The 22302-nt window shown below is 43.4% G+C and overlaps 1 protein-coding gene and 1 pseudogene across 1 annotated transcript; both read right to left on the bottom strand.

Moving 5' to 3' along the window:
- Nucleotides 1-10095: 10095 nt before the first annotated feature.
- Nucleotides 10096-11381, bottom strand: LOC119278254 (annotated as a pseudogene).
- Nucleotides 11382-11794: 413 nt separating this feature from the next.
- On the bottom strand, nt 11795-20823 carry LOC119278253 (histone-lysine N-methyltransferase, H3 lysine-9 specific SUVH4-like). Its single transcript, XM_037559610.1, has 16 exons — nt 20535-20823; nt 19591-20060; nt 19432-19497; nt 19223-19300; nt 19078-19132; nt 18822-18931; nt 17574-17753; nt 17197-17295; nt 16532-16630; nt 16076-16125; nt 15826-15914; nt 13508-13670; nt 13327-13432; nt 12653-12835; nt 12297-12527; nt 11795-12206 (listed from the first exon to the last, which is right to left on the bottom strand). The coding sequence occupies exons 2-16, from the start codon at nt 20038-20040 to the stop codon at nt 12093-12095; spliced, it is 2073 nt and encodes a 690-aa protein (XP_037415507.1). The 5' UTR covers nt 20041-20060; nt 20535-20823; the 3' UTR covers nt 11795-12092.
- Nucleotides 20824-22302: the final 1479 nt, after the last annotated feature.

Raw genomic sequence — 22302 nt, 5'->3', positions numbered from 1 at the left:
GGAGCAATGGAACGAGCTACTGACTTATTGGAAATAATACATACCGATGTATGCGGTCCAATGAGTGTTGATGCTCATGGCGGGTATCATTATTTTCTGACCTTCACAGATGATTTGAGCAGATATGGTTATATCTACTTAATGAAGCATAAATCTGAAACATTTGAAAAGTTTAAAGAATTTCAGAGTGAAGTGGAAAATCATCGTAACAAGAAAATAATGTTTCTACAATTTGATCGTGGAGGAGAATATTTGAGTTACGAGTTTGGTCTTCATTTGAAACAACATGGGATAGTTTCACAATTAACGCCACCTGGAACACCACAGTGAAATGGTGTGTCTGAAAGTCGTAACCGTACATTATTAGATATGGTGCAATATATGATGTCTCTTACTGATTTACCACTATCGTTTTGGGGTTATGCTCTAGAGACTGCTGCATTCACTTTAAATAGGGCACCATCAAAATCCGTTGAGACGACGTATTATGAACTATGGTTTGGCAAGAAACCAAAGTTGTCGTTTCTTAAAGTTTGGGGCTGCGATGCTTATGTGAAAAGGCTTCAACCTGATAAGCTCAAACCCAAATCAGAGAAGTGTGTCTTCATAGGATACCCAAAGGAAACTGTTGGGTACACCTTCTATCACAGATCCGAAGGCAAAATCTTTGTTGCTAAGAATGGATCCTTTCTAGAGAAGGAGTTTCTCTCGAAAGAAGTGAGTCGGAGGAAAGTAGAACTTGATGAGGTAATTGTACCTTCTCCCTTATTGGAAAGTAGTTCATCACAAAAATCAGTTCCAGTGATTCTCCTACACCAATTAGCGAGGAAGTTAATAATGATGATCATGAAACTTCAGATCAAGTTACTAACGAACCTCGTAGGTCTTCGAGAGTAAGATCTGCACCAGAGTGGTACGGTAATCCTGTTCTGGAAGACATGTTACTAGACCATGATGAACCTACGAACTATGAGGAAGCGATGATGAGCCCAGATTCCGCGAAATGGCTTGAGGCCATGAAATCTAAGATGGGATCCATGTATGAGAAGAAAGTATGGACTTTGGTGGACTTGCCCGATGATCGGCAAGCCATAGAATATAAATGGATCTTCAAGAGGAAGATGGACGCTGATAGTAGTGTTACTATCTACAAATCTTGACTTGTCGCAAAAGGTTTTCGACAAGTTCAAGGAGTTGACTACGATGAGACTTTCTCACCCGTAGCAATGCTTAAGTTTGTCCGAACCATGTTAGCAATTGCTGCATTTTATGATTATGAAATTTGGCAGATGGATGTCAAAACTGCATTCCTGAATGGATTTCTGGAAGAAGAGTTGCATATGATGCAACCAGAAGGTTTTGTCGATCCAAAGGGTGCTAACAACATGTGCAAGCTCCAGCGATCCATTTATGGACTGGTGCAAGCCTCTCGGAGTTGGAATAAATGCTTTGATAGTGTGATCAAAGCATATGGTTTTATACAGTCTTTTGGAGAAGCTTGTATTTACAAGAAAGTGAGTGGGAGCCCTGTAACTTTTTAATACTATATGTGGATGACATATTGTTGATTGGAAATGATATAGAATTTCTGGATAGCATAAAAGGATACTTGGATAAGAGTTTTTCAAAGAAAGACCTCGGTGAAGTTGCTTACATATTGGGCATGAAGATCTATAGAAATAGATCAAGACGCTTGATAAGATTTTTCAATGAGTAAATACCTTGACAAGATTTTGAAAGAGTTCAAAATTGATCAGTCAAAGAAGGAGTTCTTGTCTGTATTACAAGGTGTTAAGTTGAGTAAGACTCAAAGCTCAACCATGGCAGACGATAGAAAGAGAATGAAAGTCATTCCCTATGCCACAGTCATAGGTTCTATAAAGTATGTTGTGCTGTGTACCAGACCTATTGTGTACCTTGCCATGAGTTTGGCAAAGGGGGTACAATAGTGATCTAAGAGTAGATCACTGGACAGCAGTCAAAATTATCCTTAGTGAGGACTAAGGAAATGTTTCTCGGTGATGGGGGTGATAAAGAGTTCGTCGTAAAAAGTTACGTTGATGCAAGCTTTTACACCGATCTAGATGACTCTAAGTCTCAATCTGGATACATATTGAAAGTGGGAGCAATTAGCTAGAATAGCTCTATGCAGAGCATTGTAGACATAGAATATTTGCAAAATACATATGGCTCTGAATGTGACAGGCTCGTTGACTAAATTTCTCTCACAAGCAAAACATGATCACACCTTAGTACTCTTTGGGTGTTAATCACATAGCTATGTGAACTAGATTATTGACTCTAGTAAACCCTTTGGTTGTTGGTCACATGGCGATGTGAACTATAGGTGTTAATCACATACATATGTGAACTATTGATGTTAAATCACATGGCGATGTGAACTAGATTATTGACTCTAGTGCAAGTGGGAGACTGAATGAAATATGCCCTAGAGGCAATAATAAAGTTATTATGTATTTCCTTATTTCATGGTAAATGTTTATTATTCATGCTAGAATTGTATTAACCGGAAACTTAGTACATGTGTGAATACATAGACGAAACATAGTGTCCCTGGTATGCCTCTACTTGACTAGCTCGTTAATCAAAGATGGTTATGTTTCCTAACCATAGACATTGTGTTGTCATTTGATGAACGGGATCACATCATTAGGAGAATGATGTGATGGACAAGACCCATCCGTTAGCTTAGCATCATGATCGTTACAGTTTCATTGCTACTGCTTTCTTCATGACTTATACATGTTCCTCAGACTATGAGATTATGCAACTCCCGAATACTGGAGGAACACTTTGTGTGCTACCAAATGTCACAACGTAAAAGGGTGATTATAAAGGTGCTCTACAGGTGTCTCCGAAGGTGTTGGTTGGGTTGGCATAGATCGATATTAGGATTTGTCACTCCGTGTTTCGGAAAGGTATCTCTGGGCCCTCTCGATAATACTCATCACTATAAGCCTTGCAAGCGTTGTGACTAATGAGTTAGTTGCGGGATGAAGTATTACGAAATGAGTAAAGAGACTTTCCGGCAACAAGATTGAACTAGGTATTGAGATACCGACGATCGAATCTCGGGCAAGTAACATACCGATGACAAAGGGAACAACGTATGTTGTTATGCGGTTTGACCGATAAAGATCTTTGTAGAATATGTAGGAACCAATATGAGCATCCTGGTTCCACTACTGGTTATTGACCGGAGACGTGTCTCGTTCATGTCTACATAGTTCTCGGACCAGTAGGGTCCGCATGCTTAACGTTCAATGATGATTGGTATTATGAGTTTATGTGTTTTGATGTACCAAATGTAGTTCGGAGTTTCGGATGTGATCATGAACATGACGAGGAGTCTCGAAATGGTCGAGACATAAAGATTGATATATTGGATGACTATGTTTGGACATCAGAATGGCTCCGGATGAGTTCAGGCATTTACCGGAGTACCGGGGGGTTACCGGAACTCCCCGAGGAATGTATGGGCCTTATTGAGCTTTAGTGGGAGAGAGGAGGAGGCAGCCAGGTGGAGGGCGCCCCCCCCCCCAAGTCCAATCCGAATTGGGTGGGGGTCGGCCCCCCTTTCCTTCCCTCTCTCTCCCTCTTCCTTCCTATCCTACTCCAACTTGGGAAGGGGGAATCCTACTCCCGCTAGGAGTAGGACTCCCCCCTTGGGCGCGCCATAGAGGGTCGGCCCTCCCCCTCCTCCACTCCTTTATATACGGGGGAGGGGGCACCCCTTAGACACACAAGTTGACAATTGTTTAGCCGTGTGCGGTGCCCCCCTCCACAGTTACACACCTCGGTCATATTGTCGTAGTGCTTAGGCAAAACCCTGCACCAGTAACTTCATCATCACCGTCACCACGCCATTGTGCTGACGAAACTCTCCCTCGGCCTCAACTGGATCAAGAGTAGGAGGGACGTCCTTGAGTTGAACGTGTGTTGAACGCGAAGGTGCCGTTCGTTCGGTGCTTGGATCGGTTGGATCGCGAAGACGTTGGACTACATCAACCGCATTAACTAAACGCTTCCCCTTTTGGTCTATGAGGGTACATGGACACACTCTCCCCTCTCGTTGCTATGCATCACCTAGATAGATCTTGTGTGATCGTAGGAAATATTTTGAAATTACCGCATTCGCCAACAAGACACACTCTATCCCTCTCGTTGCTATGCATCTCGTAGATAGATCTTGCGTGGGTGTAGGAATTTTTTTGAAATTGCATGCTACGTTCCCCAACAACATGGTTATAGTGCAAGTGTTAGTGAAGCAAAGATAATCAACACAAAGTTCTTGATCTACTAGATAAAACAACTTTGCAACCATCTATTCTATTTATACTAGACAAAACTTGCTTGTCGGGAATGCACAGAAGAGTTTTTCTTTAGATAGAGCCAATAAACCATAGGTTAGGGAGTAAAAGCATGTAGTAAAATATGATTTTCTGATGCTCTTAAGCACACTCACAATCATTACCCCCTCAAATCCCTTAAGCACTTTATTTCAATCTTTGTATGTTGGAACTTTGATTGTCACGTGAAGGGATTATGCCAACTAAGTGATCATGCATAGGTTTTCGTTGTGGCTTAATGTTTAGGAACTATGGACCTCTGATATATGTATCTTGCGAGCTCTTTCCATCAATTCCTTTTATTTACCACATACACACCATTTCAAGGGAAAGTCGAATAATATGTGTTTGTATTGTTGCCACCACATACGGTAACAAACTCATAGCCGAAATCTGAGATATCACTCTTGGTGGATCATTCATTGGCCAGCAGAGTCCTCGGCATAACATTAAGAAAGGTGACGAAGCCACATTTACACATGTATACGTGCATATAGTAGTTGGGCCATGGCACCAGCAATGACTTGAAGCACCATGAAAGAGATACAACACAGATTTTTGGCATAATCTCGTTCACCCTTCAACTAAGTTCCTCTAGACAATTTAATCCACAAGTGTTACCAAGTTTATTGAAATTAACAACATGGGGTTGAGCAATTCAATCATCACTTCTACTACATTTTCTCAACTCCCAAGTCTTGAAAGACTTTCTCTTGTGCATAGTTATCCCTACTTAATATCATTTCATTCAAAAACAGTCCCATGACATGTTTTGGTTGTCTAAAATAAATAGAACAAAGGCTACAAAATTACTTTAGCTACTAGAATAAAATCTTTGTCTTAACTATCAAGTTGTTGGGTTGGACGATCTGCCTCGGAATCCACGCCATATGGGCGCTCGTGCCCGTATGGAACACCGTATTTTGTGTTGCCTTCGCACAGACGTCTCCTGGTGATTCATTCCTCCTCCATTTTCCTTCCATTCTATTTCCACATGTGATTTTCTTTTACTTTTTAGCCCATTTCCCATGGAAACACATCAAAGAGAGGATTTATGGAATCATTTGCATTCGTTAGTCATTAGTACCAATATCGGAGCGAATAACTCTTTTTAACTGACATATATCGGTTTAAACAAAGGTGAAATGAGTGTAAAAATATCACTCGCCAGTAATAATGAAGGAGATTTTGCGGAGGTGGTGGATTTGGTTTTTTACGATTCTCCAAAGGTAGGAAGGGTTGTTAGGTTTAATCTTGAAGTCCAGTGAGTAGTGTTGAAAGAACTAGTTAACCCATGGTAGGTCTGGTTTGAGGAAGTCTTGAGACTTTCGCCATTGTTCGCGTTACTCTTGGAGGTTGGGGATTCCTAGATGGTAGGAGTTATCGGAGAGGAATCATTCATTATGATTACTCCAGAAAGTTTGTGAAGGTTTTGAGACCACCTCAAAGGTCTACCACTAGTGGTTGAGAATTGCCTTCCTGGTGATATCTTAGAAGAATAGGGTGAGCCATCGTGGTATTGGTGTCCCTTTTTGGTAATACCCACACCTCCAATGTGACTAGCTTCCCTCCAGGTAAGTGAACATTGGGATACATTCTCGTCTCCAGATTTTTGGCTATCCCTAACTCCTTGCGTGTGGTTTATTTGTTTCCTTGTCTTTACTTATATCATATTGTGTTTGCTTGCCTATCTATTAGTTGTTGTTGGTTACAACGCTAGCACTAGAGTTACCTTTGCAATTGTTAGGCTCACTTTCATATTCTACACTATTGCCTAAAATTGCTTAGTAATAATTTAAAAAAATATTGTACCTATTCACCCCTTCTCTAGGTCCATCTCAGTCCTTTCAATTAGTACTAGAGCCTCATTACCCTAGAGAGAAATGTCTCAAGATGGGAATCCAGTGCTTTCGGATCCTCATGAGACTAATATCTTTGCAACATAAGATGATAAGAAATTGCATCTAAGGATTTGGCTAATCTAGCCAACCAAAAAATTGAACTAGAAGCCCAACTTGATGTAGGGTGGAAGAAAGGTTGGCCACAATGCTCTAAGGTGGTGTACCTATTCCCAACGTGGGAGGTATACCATTGGTGTCAAATGCACAAACCACCCCTCCTTCCATCCAACCACCTTTGTGTACAAATACCACCGGGTATCAATGGATTTACCCAAAAGCTAATACTGAGAAACCTAAGTATAACACCTAGATCCTTTGAGGAAGCTCATCCTTGGAATTCACAAACTAAGTTCTATAATGTTAAAATCTCCAACTAGTATATAAACTTCTAGCATGTGAAAGCTCTCTATGCGGAATGCAATGGTGCTAATTTGAAGCACATAGGTATGCAAAAAGTATAGTAGTGATGCCCCCTCTCCCTTTTCTCTCTTTTTTCAGTGGCCTCTGTGGCACTCTTTTTCTTTTTTTATCCTCACCAGGTAGTGGCACACTCTATAATGAAGGACCAATACAGTAATTGTACTCATAACTCAAAAATAAACATGATGTAGAAAACATCTAACGAATGACAATAAATATATCTAGTCATGTAATGAATGATGTTGGAAGTTGCATGTCAATATATCTCGGAATGGCTATGGAAATGACAAGATAGATAGGTATGGTGGATGTTTTGAGAAAGATAGGTGTTTTATGTGTAGGAGAACAACAGGAAGTTCCCCAACTAGGTTTGGATGTACCAGCGAAGGATGCACCAAGTCTCAAGGTGAGAGTGGCCAATGCGCGATACCGAAGAGGCTAGCAAATATGGATAGGTGAAAGTGCATGTAAGATCACAAACTCGCATTAGTCATGAAGAAATCAAGTACTTATTACAATCATCTGCAGTTCTCATGTAAGATATCTGAAAACCACTACATCTTGAAAATCGTTGGGTGCGATTGACCCCCTCTCCCTGCTCTTCCCGGATGCATGCCGCCTCCTCTCCTTCTTTGTAGCATCTCCTTTCACCACTTTTGGTAGTTCTCGGCCCCTTCCTACGATGTCATCAACGTCGCCTCGACCCCCGAATCACAACCATCGGCTTGGAGTCGGTTCCAGCAACTTCAACGGTTGATGTGGCTCCTGCGCCTCTGATGGCCAGACACCACCACCTAGGCCAGCACCTCATCCACCCTACCGTACGAGTCCAACGCAGGGGTGGCAAACCCTATGTCGACGCATGCATGCACAAACTTCCTCCCGTCGGTGCCGCAATGGTTCTCAGTAAAGATATCGATGGGACAAATGATTTTGATCTTGAGGGTGCATCGATGATATTGAAGCGGATCAAAATTTGGAATAACAATACTTTATCTATCAAATCAATTCAAAACATCCTTATATTGGGTTAGGACTTTGCTATTAAACTGTTATTGAAAAACCCATATCTAGGAGGATTTGGATCAATTCAAACATCTGGCTCATCGAGGAAGAAAGCAATTTGAGACACAAACAACACCCCAGACGATGATATTGCTCTTGTGCGGGGATTGTAAGATATATCTTTCAGTTCGGTCACAAGGAAATATCAAACAAGCACAAAATATTGGAAGTGCATCAAGGATCATTTCAAACATGATCTTGGGCATAAAAAAATTGTACCACCAAATCTCTCACAAACAAATGGGGTACCCTTCAAAGATGTGCAGCCGCTGGGTGGGTTGTTTGGAGCAAGTGAAGCTCCTAGCGGTGTCACCATTAACCAATGTGTAAGGAATCTTGTTGTTTCTTTCCACATTTGCATTACTTTTAGCATTCTCGTCAATTTGAGCATTTGTTTGTTTTAGGATAATACGTAGAAGTGCTACCGACAAATGGCGAAGTCGAAGGGCAAATCATTTGGCCTCCAACATTGTTGGAATTATGATAGCGGTCCAAAAATTAGGAAGTGCAATAATTCCTATTTGGAGATGGATGGCGGTGAAAATGATAATGGTGATGGAGAGGGAACGGTGCCTAGAAGTCCCACTTCTACTTCTAGCACGGGTAGGCCTCACAGGAGGAAAAGAGGAATGGAGAAGCTCAAGAGAGAAGGAGAGGTGGAAGCAATTAAAAAAAGATCGATGAGTTTATGAGGATAAGGAACGAGTACGTGGAGAAGAGGAAACAAGAAAAATAGAGATGGATGAGAAGAAGATCCAACAGAATAAGGTGAGATGGGATGCTATGGAAAAGAACATACTATGTCATTAAGAGACGGAGGTGGGCTCGAAATTGAGGAGCGTCGGGCGACAACTTAACGGATAGCCGAGGAGAATCGGTCCATCATGTTGGATCTGAACACCATGGATCTAGTCGCGCAAGACTTTTGGCAGGCGACGCGGATGGCGCTGATATGTTCTAGGTCCACCACATCAAAGTAAGATACACGCGCTGGAGAGGAAAGGGACAGTGCACACGCCGGGGGAGGGAAAGGAAGTGTATACACGCGATGGCATGTTGATTTCATGTTTTTGTTCATGAACCTTGCTAAAAACTATGTGCAAATTTGCTTGATGGGCTACACGTTTAAATGTGGAGCCAATTGAAGTGCTTGAATTGAGAAACTAAAATAATGATTATGGAGGCTGAGATATGACGACTATAAATTTGTACATTGTGTGATCAGCCTCCAAATGCATATGATCCATTTGCATCATGATGAGTGCAGATATGACGACTCTGCTACAGTTGCTTTTGGGAGCGTTACACTTGTGTATCATGTCACCACAAATGGAGGAAATTGATTTCTCCATTTCTCATTTTATCTACCAATGTGTTTAGGCCCATAGGCCATGAAGGCCATGCTCGCCCGATCCTATTCCGCGCCTTAAACGTCGGTTATCGTGAATTTCACCAACCAGTGGACACCCTCCGACCAAGCGGGCCAGCCCACTTACGAATTGCAGTGTGTTTTCTTCTAGTGTTTTTTCTTTTCTTTCTTTTTTTTGTTCTTTTTCTTTTATTTTTTATATGTGGGATTTGATAAAAACATTGGAAATTTCTTCAAATCCGTGAACCTTTTTTGAAAACATGTGAACTGTTTTCAAATTCCTGAAAAATTGAATCCAATGAACTTTGTTCAAATACACTCAAATGGACAAAATAAATAAATTGAAGATTTATCTAAAATCCACAAACTTTTTCCAAATTCGTGATTTTTTTTCAAAATCAATGAATTTTTTTCAAATCCTCAAATTTTTCTGTCAAAATCCGTAAACTTTTTCCTAATCCATGATTATTATTTTTCAAAATCCATGAACTTTTTTCGAATTCATGATCTTTTTAAATTTGTGAAATATTTTTCAAATCCATGAAAATTTTGAATTCACGAAATTTATTTCAATTGTTTGTGATTCTTTTTGTTCTTTTGTGTTTTTCGCAAAAGTCAACAGCTGACCAGTGCTCGCCTGGTGGGCCAGCGCAAATTTGCTTGCGCGTGGGCGCGTGAACACCTATACGACGCAGAAGGCGACGATTAGGAGGTCTCCATGCTCTCGCCACAAGTCACGAAAAAAAGTATGCTCTCAACACAAATAGAGAAAATTGATTTGTCAATTTCTCACTTTGTCTAACAATACGTTTCTCCCAAAATAAATAACACTAGTAACTGATCCAGCTATAGCGATTACCTGGACGGATTCGTAGTTGTACATCCTGCAAGGAATTAATCTAGACAACAAACATTATTCCATCATCATATCAGGCCAATTCACCATTCACATCAGGAACAACTAGAGAAGAATACTCAACATTATCTATGATAGATTTGATAGTCATACGGAAAGTATCATTCTTAATTTTGATCTAACTTAGTAGTATCTGAAACTCTGAATCGGCTTCATCTCCTATCTCTGCTATCGATCGGTGACGACGACGAGAACTCATCCGGTCGAGACGTCAGAGCCTCTCGGCGATCCTGGCGGCGGCGTCGGCGAGCTTGTTGACGGCGGCGAGGAGCGCCCTCCGGTGCTCCCTGTCCGCGTCCCAGTTCGCCCTCTGCGCCTCCAGCTGCTCCGCCAGCAAACGGTTGCCCCTCTCCAGCGCCTCCGACATCTGCCTCCCCATGCTCGTGGTCCCCGCCGCTGCCGTTGGCGTCGCCGTCGCCGTGTCCGTGTCCTCCGCCCCGACTCCGGCGCCGAACGTGGCCTCGCTGTCCTGCTGCGACGTCGAGTTCTTGTCCGACGCCGGCTTCTTGGCGCTCTCCGTCGCCGGATCGGAGCACTCGTGCTGGGACCGGGAGGAGGCCGGCGGCACGTACATTCTCGCTGCGCAGCCGCAAAAAAACGTGCGACACATATGAGTACGTGGCAAGTGGCAAGTGCATGTGCGTGGAATGAAGTGGCGGCGCTTACCTTGGATGGGCATGACCATCATCGGCGACGGCGGGTGTTCGTCCGCGTCGTCGGCGAGCTCCATCTCCTCGGCAGAGTCCGGCTTCAGCTGGTTGGCGGCGCCGCCGGCGCCGACGATGGCATCGTAGACCTCCCGGTCGAACGACGACGGCAGCTGCCTGGCGCGCCGCTCCTCCCCGCGCATGTCCCAGAACGACTCGCGCTCCGGCGCCGCCGAGTCCGCGTCGCCCGTGACGGCGGCGGCGGCAGTGGCGTGCTTTCTTCTCCCAGGCGACGATCTTCTTGAGGTCCCAGGAGAGGTTGCCCCAGCGCTTGCGGCACTGCATGGGCCCGCGTTCCACGCCGTGCCGCCGGCAGTAGGCCGACACCACCGCCCACTTGAGCCGCACCGGCTGCGCCGCGCGCTGCTCCGTCACGCGCTTCGCCTGGATCAGCACCAAAGTCTCGTGCCGCGTCCACCGCGGCAGCCGCGACCTCGGCGTCGTCACGGCGGCGCCGGCCGGAGAGTCGCCGTTGGCGGACATCATTTCTCGCTCGGTCTCGATCAGGAGAGGATGGGCACGCGTCGAGATCGAGAGGCCTCGCCAGGCTGAGATTTATGCACTGCTGTTTCCTTGGCCATTAAGATCGGCATGACAGAAATTGACAAGAACTTAACCCTGCACAGCTAGTGCCATCTATATCTCATTGCACCTATCCAAAAAGTTCATACATTTACTGCCATACCACTGCTGGCAGCAAAGCCCAAAATCAGCAGGAAATTAAACTTGTAAAGCAACAAATATGCCACCCCAAACATTACCTGTACCCAAGAGGAGACATAAACTAATGCTGATATATGAATTTGACGAGGATTAATTTGTTCGACAGCAGTATGGCAGCAGCATCAATCAGCATCCACAGCCACAGAGAGCACAGGCTGGCATTTCTCGAGCAATGAGACAGACAGGAGAAGAAATTATATGGCAATAAATTATATCTCGTCTTCTGTCATAATTTTGACAGCAGAACACAGCACTCACACCGAATTATGTGTAATATGCTGAAATATGAAGAGGGATTTCAGAAGCATGATGCAAGGAACACATAAAAATGTCTAAAGATCGGTTAATCCTTCCATCGCTTATATGGATCAGTTGTTCACAAAATATCAGTTGATCAGTTGTTCACAAAATATCATGTCACCACATAGACAAACTTCGTTTGCTAAATATAATTAGCATGTCCAGCATGTCATCTATCCTACACAAAATGAGAACGCGCTTCTTTTGCTAATAATCATAGGATGTCCTGCTTGTCATATACACAGCAGGCATGGCCACGTTCATGCTCCCAATACTACATATACTTCTGCTTTCTCCAAAATCCAGAACAGAAGAGCTCCGCTAGTAGAGTCGCTTGCGGCAGTCTGGGGCACCACAGTAGCATGGCAGCTTGACAATTTCGCCATCCGCAGAAACGACGCTGTTCAGGACATAGCCGTAGTCATAGCAGAGCTCCTACAAAGCACATACCAGTTATTAGAACTCAAGAGAAGTTATAGGGCTGTAACTGGAAAAATTACAGAGACGCAACAGAAATCAACTCACCTGAAGTGGAAGTATCGTGTCAGCAGCAAAAAGCATCACCTTGGCTAGCTTCACGTCGTGGTGATTGGTTAGGACACACTGGACGAAGAGGTTAGGGTTACAGCTGTGGTTTATGAACCTTGCGAAACTTCCAATAGAGCCAGCATCTATGCAGTACTCTGGTGCCGGTGGTGCCTCGGAATCATTTTCAGCATGAAGTGATGGCATATTCATATCAGACCCTGCCCTTTTCTGCGCAAGAGCAGAAACAAATAGTTTACGACCCCCCATTTTTCAGAAACAAGCTACGAAACCGAGCAATGAGACAAATGATGTAATGTAAGCAAAATGAAAGCTTGAAGTGAAGCAATTAGTACCTCCCGTCCATCTAAACCCTTCATAGTTTGAAGACAATCAATGTCAAATATGTAGTTGTTATGTAGCAAACCATCCACTTCCTCAGTCCTCCTCAACACCCCAACATACTCACAGATTGGAGCCCCCGGGAGGATCGTGTCCCAGGTCCTAACACCCCATCCTTTGGAAGCCGTCTTGAAAACCTACATTGGGATTCAGTTTGTTGAGCAACTGCAGCATATAAAAGATGGGAAACGTAACAAGAGATAGGACAGCAGTTAAATTAACAGATACGGTTGCTTCCAGGCATTGGGCATGCTAATATAAAAATTTGGAATCACTAAAATGTGTAGTGTCTTCCTTGAATGAAAATAGGGAATACGCAGGATAAACGATGGCAGTGGCGTAAATAAACCTAGAGGGACGAAAACTGAAGAATGGATAGAGAATGAGTGATGTTTGGTTAAAATAAACTATTTAAGTCAAGCCCGCATATATAACATGTGATTTATCTATGGAATTTTACTACCACAAATACAAATACACAAAATATACCAAAGCCATCATTATCAACTACACTTACATCTATATAATATTGCAGTATTATCAGATTAGCACATGCGAAAGTTCCTCGCAAGGTAGAAAAGTGAAAACTGGAAACATTAAAAGATTAGATGAAGAGCAAAATACAAACCTCTAGGCGATGTTGCAGCCCTTGTTGAGATGTTCTATTGACACAGTTTCGATTGCAGCTGCAGTTAGCACCACACTCGAATACAACTGCTTTGGGCTCCACTAACCTAAAGAAAAACCATTAGCTCACAAAGCAAGAGATGGTCTTGCCTAACTAAGGAATTTGGACCGTTACACTTTACCTGCCAATATTCTTAAATGATACATAAGGCAAATCCGAGCCGTTAAGTTGAGCACATGAACAATTTTTGTTATTAGCACAATCACCTTCACAGTCACAGCCAGCACAATCAGATGGAATCTTCATGCCTTTTGAGATTTTTAGCGATTTGGAGTACACAAAACCTACAGCATTGCCAAAGGTAAGGGATCCAAAAGCAGACAATAACTTAGCCACTAAAGAGTACTGCATATTTTGAAGACAAAAAGAGGACATGGAGACAAACAAAATAGAAAGAACATGGTAGTTAAGCTGATAGAAGAACACTTCAAAGAAATCTGACATAAGAAATCTGTATATGATAAAAACTGATGACTATTAATTGCAGCTGTTGCTGAACCCGGCAATCCAACCCATGGGCTTGGCCGCCCATGGCCACCCGACCTGAATGGGTAGGGTAGGTCACCATCTTCACCCATGGATCTTGCCTAGGGTATGGGCGTAAGTTTGTGCCCATGGGTCACCCGATTAATATTAATAATCATATTTATTTATTTTTACTTGCCAATTGCTATTTGAAAAGGTCATTTTATATAGATATTTTTCTCTAAAATAGCATCCAGTAGACTGCTATGCAGTTCAGAACTAGCTGCCAGCTTTCCCAGCAAAATAGAGTAATCATTGGTCAGCCCACAACGTGCAGCCTAAGTGCTTAACCGTACTAAAGTGAGTACTAAGCATGAGACACTTATTTTAGGACGGAGGGAGTACTATATTATTACTATGGACTGGTACCATAGTTAAAAAAGGCGCTCCTAAGCGAGCGCTTAAGCGTGCCTGGGCTCTAGGCGTTGGCAAAACGCATTGCGCATAACTACGCTTAATCTGTGCATAACTGCACATAAGCATATGCGCTTTGGTCAATAAAGCGCAAGGCGGTGGCAAAACGCACAATTAACGCCTAGCACTTTTTTGAACTATGACTGGTACACAGGCCACAGTGCACATGCAGTAAACAAGGAGTCCAAGACGAACTCAGACCAAAATTTGTCATTCAACCAACAATCTGACACATGAGAAGGCTTTGCTCCTTTTATCATTCACACAGGTCTGAAGCATTACAGATACAAGCCGCACGAGACTACTACCTCACAACTGCAGGTAGTTTAGTACCACCTCGAACAGCCAGGAAGAATGAAAGCATCTGTATCACTATAAAGCTAGCAGGAGGGTGACTACCTACTTACTTGTTGTGGCATATGGCATATAAAAGCTTTGTTATAAAAAATTGGGTTGAAAGGACCCCACCTTCCTTGAAATTTTGGGCAAACAAAATTGATAAACATAAAAAATATATTTAAATGGCCTGTGCCGCCATTCCCGATTGGTGCCCGACTGGGTCGGGTTACCCGGTGGTTAGGGAATGGGTCCCTTTCTAGACCCATGGGTAGGGTCGTGGTTTGAGGATTGACCCAATAGTGTAGTTGGGCATGGGTCTGGTAGAGGTCAACCCGACCCAATTGCCAGGTTGAGTTGTTGCTGAGAGATATACTAGAACATGCATGGAGAAATATCTGGTCTTGAATTTAAATAAATCTTAACCTGAGAGTGCTGCACCAACAGACGTTTTGTTGATGTTGATGCTGCAAAGAGATGGTGATATCAATGAAGATGTGAGTCGTCGAATCAAAGTCGGGTGGATGAAGTGGCATGAAGCTTCTGCTATACTAGAGATGCACATGCTAAGGTGGATAGGTGGCCAAACAACAAAGGATCGGGTCCGGAATTATTATATATGTGATAGAGTTGGGGTAACTAGTTCTAGGGAAGCTGCTTCATTGGAAAGAGAGGGGATTTACATCCTCCTAGGAGGCAGTTTTTACACAGCCAACAGAGGCTCAGTGAACATCCCAGGATGATGGCAAAACGACTTGGATTGCCTAGTTGCTTTTGAGTTCGATTGAAGAGAAGCATGTCCAACATCATCTGAGATGGTTTGGGCATATACAACGCAGGCCTACAGAAGCACAAATGCATAGCAGAAGGATAGAGCATGATGATAATGAGAGGTCAGGGTAGACCAAACGTGACATGGGAGGAGTCTGTAAGGACTGGTATCACCAGCGAACTGCCATGGGCAGGCGTGCGTGGAAGTTAGCCATCCACGTGCCAGAACCATAACTAGGTTTTGAGATCTTATGGATTTCAACTCTAGCCTACCCCAACTAGTTTGGGACTAAGAGTCTTTGTTTGTTTATTGTTGTTTTTACTTGTTGGGTGTTATATGCTGTCTGCTGAAACTTAAGCACACAAAAAACGTAAATCATGAATTAGTAATACCAGATGGAGGAACAGGTGGGTCGTCGACCACATTAGTAGCAGGAATTGGAATGTTCTCCTGTCCTCCAGAGATGTCATCACAAACCAACCTATCAAATAAAAGGCAGCACATGATTCCTATTAGGATAGGTAGCAGGGTGGGGAACAAACATTAATAGTTCAGCAGTTTGAGATTCCTCGATTGAAAAATCAAAACTCCATCATAAACATATTAAATCACGAAAGGTAAAACGGGAAAGCTATCATGTACCCAGGTAATTCAGAAATCTTTCTGGGAGCTTCCGCACGAGTGAATCGCACCTGCAGAAATAAACATTTATGTGGAAAAAGTAAGGCAAAGAACAAAATACAGATAAATGTGTGTTGAGGTGTTAAATATATCCAGCATCAAGATATAAAAAACAGAGACCAATCATCTTTAGATTACTTCAACCTGCAGTGAGCATACTGGAGATAAATCTGCCTTGTGACAGATTTTTTTTTCTATTCAGACCCATCTATAGCGCCAAAACAAGCATCGGTTGAGCATTCTTACACCAGCATCAGTCATGTAACTTACTGTAGGCTAAACTTGAGCAAATTTTATGCCCTCAAATCATAATTTAATTTGTATCTGTAAATCAGATAGTACACGGTTGCAGAAGAAATTCTGTAGCACCACCACAACATACAGTGGGAATTAAGTTCAGGTTTCACGCATATATACCTCAGTGGTTGTCAATGACGGCTGACCCTCAAGCCTCTTCAATTTATACTTGTATACCACATGTCCTTGTACTCCCTTCTGCACCCAGTCATCTACAACCTACAGATTGAAAACAGAGGGGAATAATATTAGCCAAAGGAAGATAACAAAAGTACAGAACTAGCAGATGCTAGCAGAACCATATCTTGTTGTTTCATGAACAACTATATTTCCGGGTAAGGATTTGGCTATTTCTTATCCTGCTTGTGGTTGAGTGCCAAAGGGCAGAGAGAGTTACCCAGCATTCATCAATAACAAGTACTCCCTCCGTTCCAAAATAGATGACCCAACTTTGTGCTAAAGTTAGTACAAAGTTGAGTCATCTATTTTGGAACGGAGGGAGTAACAACTAGTGTGGTAAAGGAAGTAATCAAACAAAATTAATTCATTTAAATCAAACTACCTCCGTTCATAAATACAAGAGTTTCTAGAAAGTATGCAGTCAACTTTTATAATTTAATTTAATAGACAAAAATGGTCATATTGATAAAGGCCAAAACTAGTATTGATGAAACAATTCGTAATTTTCTACTAACATATACATACAAAAGCAACAGTCAAAGATACATATTGTTGACGTGACATTGTCTAAATGTGAACGATGTGGGATAAGTGAAGGATAAGACCTTGTACAAGCCATCATATGTGTAGATTTTGCCGGTGTAGCTATTCTTGGCCACATGACCTCTAATAACTCGTATCAGATTGCCATTATCCTTGCTATTCTGCGACATGACAAGAAATGAACATACAATATATCAAAAAGTTGCTATTGGTATTGATGCATGAGAAAATCAGCAAATTGCAAATTGCTAGGCATGATTCCAGTGAAACAAAGATAAACAGCTTCCAAGATTGTATGGCAACCAAAACTCTAACATATAAGAAGATTCAAGTTAGAAGATGGACTAAGTTATCACTGGCAAACAAATTGAGAAACTATTACAAACAACATTAGATTTACTTTAATGACATGTAACAAATAAGAACCATTAAAACTAACCTTCAATGCCAAATTTCCACGGTTCAGTTGTTGAGAACCAATTTGGCGATGGTTGCCAAGTAAATCATTCCCTCCCTGACCAGTATAAATAATTTCATCAGCCTTGTCCAGATCATCTTCATATATCCCTGACATGACAATGCAAGTTGCCATGGGGAAAGTGAAGTTCTCGTACTCCTTCTGCATAAATGTCAAAAGTGTTAGCTAACTAAAAATACCAACAAAACATATGAAGATGATCTGAACAAATTCTACTCTAGCACGAATCAAATTATGGTTGCTTATCAACTTGGAGATGAAATAGGAGGTAACTAGAGTAGAATTTAGGAAGGGATTACAATTGCACCCAGCAAATCAATTCGACGGTTGGGAGATCTAAAGTGGAAACGTTATATAGCTTACTGCTATACAATTTTCAAAAAATGGGAAAGCATAAGCGAAGCGAAGCGGAAGCGCTAATCCTAAACCCTAACCCTAAAAAACGCTTAAGAGCGCTTAAGCTGCACTTAAGCGTTTTCAAAATGCCAGAATTTGACTGTTTTTGAATAATATGCACAGGACAATAGCATCTAAAATTAAGTTCACACCATAGCAAATACACATGAGGTTCACACAGCAAGCAAATTACCAATTAAAATGCAGTTCAGTTCAAATAGACCCTAATATTAAGATAAATAGCAAATTGTCATTATTGCACAAGCAGCCAAGCAAAAGTTGTTTAAAAACAGCCAAATTCTGGTCAATTTTTAAAAAAAACGCTCAATGTACCACTTAGGGCCAAGGCAAAACGTTTTGCCATCGCTCAGCGCTTAAGCATCGCTTAAAAACACTTTCATGAACAGTGCTGCTATGAGTGGGTCACAACCTGCAGTCACACAATGGCACGTGAAAAGTAGTCGGCTGATGACTGTTATACTCTCTAGATCATGTAGAGTCAACACTAAACACAACTTGTACAGCGGTTTGTCACTTAAGTTTTGTCTACACGAAGAGTCAATACAAGGAGACAGCAGCGCACAAAGGTACTAAGCTTTGAATTTGCAGTTTCAACATTTAACCAATACAGCTATTTTCAAGATACAGCTATTTTCTCTGTGATCATTTTCACTCCTCCACATTGGCAATAATCATATGTGGTAGGACAGAAAAATTATTGGGACTAACCAAGTTGTCGTCAACCATTAAAGGGATAAAAGAGGAAAAGATGATCGGTATGACAGTTGCTATGGAAATGTTTATTGATGTTACCTTTTCTTGGTATTTCATACCCATATAGTCAATTCCATTCAGCCAATGGCTGTGAATGCCTAAGACCACCATCTCCGCACGAGAATAAAACTGATCCCCGACATCGATCCCTGAGAAGGAGGATATCAGGGCATCATACATCCAAAGGGTAGTAACGTAATATCAAATATGGTGGATACTAAAAACTGAAATCATGTTCACAATAACTCAAATTAAAAAATTTCTTCCTGGTATAGAACTAGAAGGACAGACTGACCTGGTATTGGCCCTAACACCTTCTCCGTATAAAGAAAAGAGTTGTTCTCTTGCATCTAAGATTTCAACAATTATGGCAAGGTCAGCCTAAATAAAGAACTCAAGTAGGTTTGCACCAATGAAAATAAAAGCAGAGAACAGAACACCTTTGTAATTGCTTTCAAATCAGGCCGCTTAGACGGGCGCTTTTCTTTGGCCTCGCCTTCGCCCCCTTTCTTGCCATCCTACATTTACAAGGACAACAGAAGAACTTACAAATCTGACCATTCGCCACAATGAACAGGAGTTACAGCACTAAGAGACAGGCGGCATGACACATGTAGAAACATAATTTGAACTGCACGAGAATCCACACCTTATTTTTGGCAGCTCCTTTGGCTGCAATCTCCTGTATGACAGCCTGTGCTCTTTTCTGCTCTTCCTGCACACAGATAAGCAGAGAGTCAGAGTCAGACAAAACATACAGTAAACTGAAAAGAACCTGAAGATTCAGAGTTCAGACAGACGAGGCTACCTGGACAAGGTGGAGGTAGTGGCTGTTGAAGGCACGCAAGGTTTCCTTGACCCGCAGCTTGGCACTCTTTCCCGTGCCGAGGGCGTCGTCCTCCGCGGCAGCTCCGGTGAAATCAGCAGGAACCGGTTCCGGCCCAACCACCGGCATCGGCTTCCTCTCCTTTGGCTCGACCTTGGCGGTCTTCCGGGGCACCTTGGCCGCGACCTGCGGAGCCGGGTCCTGGTTTTCCTCGTCCCTCTTCTTCTTAGGGCAACCCCGGCGGCCGGCGGACTGCTTGGGCTCCTCCGGCTCCGCGTAGACTGGGAGACGTGGCCTGCCGAGGCAGCGGGCGCTGCGGCGCAGCACGAGCTCCGACTCCGGTGGCGCCGGGATCAGGGGAGTGGCGCCGACGAAGAGCGGGTCCGGCACCGGCGCCACCTCCATCACGGCGACCGAATCCATCGCATCCATCAGCGGGAGCTCCACAAACACTGCAGCGAAAAAACAGAGTATAGTCAGAGATACTCTGCTCCCAGAAACAGAGCAGAAAATCGGACCCAAAAACCCCCACCAAAACCCTCGCCCTGTTGACCGGAAGTACCAGATTGCAAGTTCCAGCCCTAATCACAGCCCCGTGCGAAGAAACAGCGACCGGAGATGGATAATCGGCAGAAAATCGCCCGGAGAAACACACACAAAACCCCCAAAAATGGTGGCAAAAATACCCCAAAAATGAACGGCACCATCAGCCTCCAACCTACCACCCCGATAACACCCACGGACGAAGCAACGACGTCCGGAGACGAGCAATCGGCAGGAAATCGCCCAGAAAACCACAAGCAAAAAACCCCAAATTCGACGCCAAAAAACCCCCCGCTCTGCACAACGAAGCGACCAAACCACGCCGACAGGCGCGGCAGCACGAGCACGGGACGGACAGACGGACCAGGTGGAGGAGAACTCACCTCTGCCGGCGCGGAGGAGCGACGCGGCGGCGGGGGAGGAGAAGAGGCGGCGGAAGCGGAAGAGGGAGAGGAAGGGGAAGGCGATGGGAGAGGGGGGGCAGGAAACAGGGGACACAGAGCAAGCAAAATAGCGAAGGGCCAGCTGCCGCTTCGCCTTTTCCGAGGCGAGATTACCGTATTGCCCCGGAAGGTACGACGAAATCACCCGCCGCTGCCACCCATCAAAGCGTGTGGGCACGCGGGGCGTCGCACGGGCGGGGCGGATTTGAAATTCGGGCGGGCGCACCGCGGCGGGCATCGGACGGCCCGGGATTAGCCGCCCGCGCCGCGCGGCCGTCCGATGGGGGTGGGGGCAGCCGGCTTTATTTTATTTCAGGAAAGAAACGAGGGCAGGTCAAATCGGCGCGCGCCAGTGCGGGGAGCCCCCAACGGGCCAATGCGAGCCCGTGAGACATTTTCTTTCCTTCATCATAGGCCACGCTGGTTTCCATTCCCGTTTTGCGTCATACCCCCCTATTTGACTCCTGTGGAAAGCGCGGCTGCTTTCGAAATTTTGAAATTTGAACGGTGCTCCGCCTCTCCTCTCCATCTAGCTTGGCCCTCTCTCCTGTAGTAGTACGTTTTAACTGTCACAAGCTGACGTGAGAGCATTAACTGCAATTACGGGTCCATTGTGCGCTAAAAAACAACAATCACAGCTGGTCTCGCTGGAGTCTAGTCAGACGATACACGCAGCCAAGGTAGAGGACAAAAAGCATTTCATGGACGGTAATATTCCCTCCATTTCACAATGTAGAGCGTTCGCGTTTCTCGAGATCTAAATTTGACCATAAATTTAAACAACGAGACTTATCCGAATTCGGGGGTACAATTTTTACTCCCGCCGCAGTCAGTCTCGTTGGTTAAATTTACGATTAAATTTAGATGCCGGAAAGCAGGGGCACACTACATTGTGAATGGAGGGAGTAGTTGCATCGTGGGTGGTTTTCTTCATTAATTTTATTTTATTTCAGGAAACAAGAGCAGTCGGAGTTTGAAAAATTTTGAACGGTGCTCTAGCTCTCCATCTATGTCCATCTCTCCTTTGGATAAGGGGCATGGTTTGAAGAGTTTTATATACTATTAGTGGTGCTGCGGAATATATATTTAGAATAGCTTTATGTCCGCGCTTCTAGAATTTACATGTGGAAGGTAGCATCAATTACCGAGCGCAACTCAAAAAATAACAATCCGGCTGGTTAGACATAGATTAAGGCTGGCCATAGTGGGGAGTAACATATACTAGTGTCATGCATATGGCACTGACATTAGTATAAGTTACTACCTTCGTAGTGCAAAGTAACATAGTAGTAGTGTCATAGATGACTTCATTTATTAGCTTGTAGCATCTTTTCTCGGAAAGCGCTATGTTACAGTAACATATTATGTTACTCTAAGCACCTCTCTCCTCATTAACTACATGACACATAAGCAAAATTGTCTTGGAATCTGCTATGTTACTGGCTAGGTTATCCCCACTATGAGAGCAAGTACAATAGGGTGACATAAGTAGACTATAAGGAATAGAATAATATATATTTGCTTAGTTGGAGGAGATAGAAGATCAGAGAAAAGAGAAGTGGGTTCTTGGTTAGTAGTCAGCTGCAACACGAGACTCAAGACGCTTTATGAGGATGTAAGGTGAGCTAACTATTGATAAACTAGTACAAATCTAAAACTTACTATCGTACATGCCGGCGGTTGGTTATAGATGACATGGCAATTTCTT

The sequence above is a fragment of the Triticum dicoccoides genome, chromosome 3B (genome assembly GCF_002162155.2).
Source record: "Triticum dicoccoides isolate Atlit2015 ecotype Zavitan chromosome 3B, WEW_v2.0, whole genome shotgun sequence".
Classification (NCBI taxonomy): domain Eukaryota; kingdom Viridiplantae; phylum Streptophyta; class Magnoliopsida; order Poales; family Poaceae; genus Triticum; species Triticum dicoccoides.
Note: the sequence above shows the minus strand (reverse complement) of the source record. Positions and strands in the feature narration are given on the sequence as shown.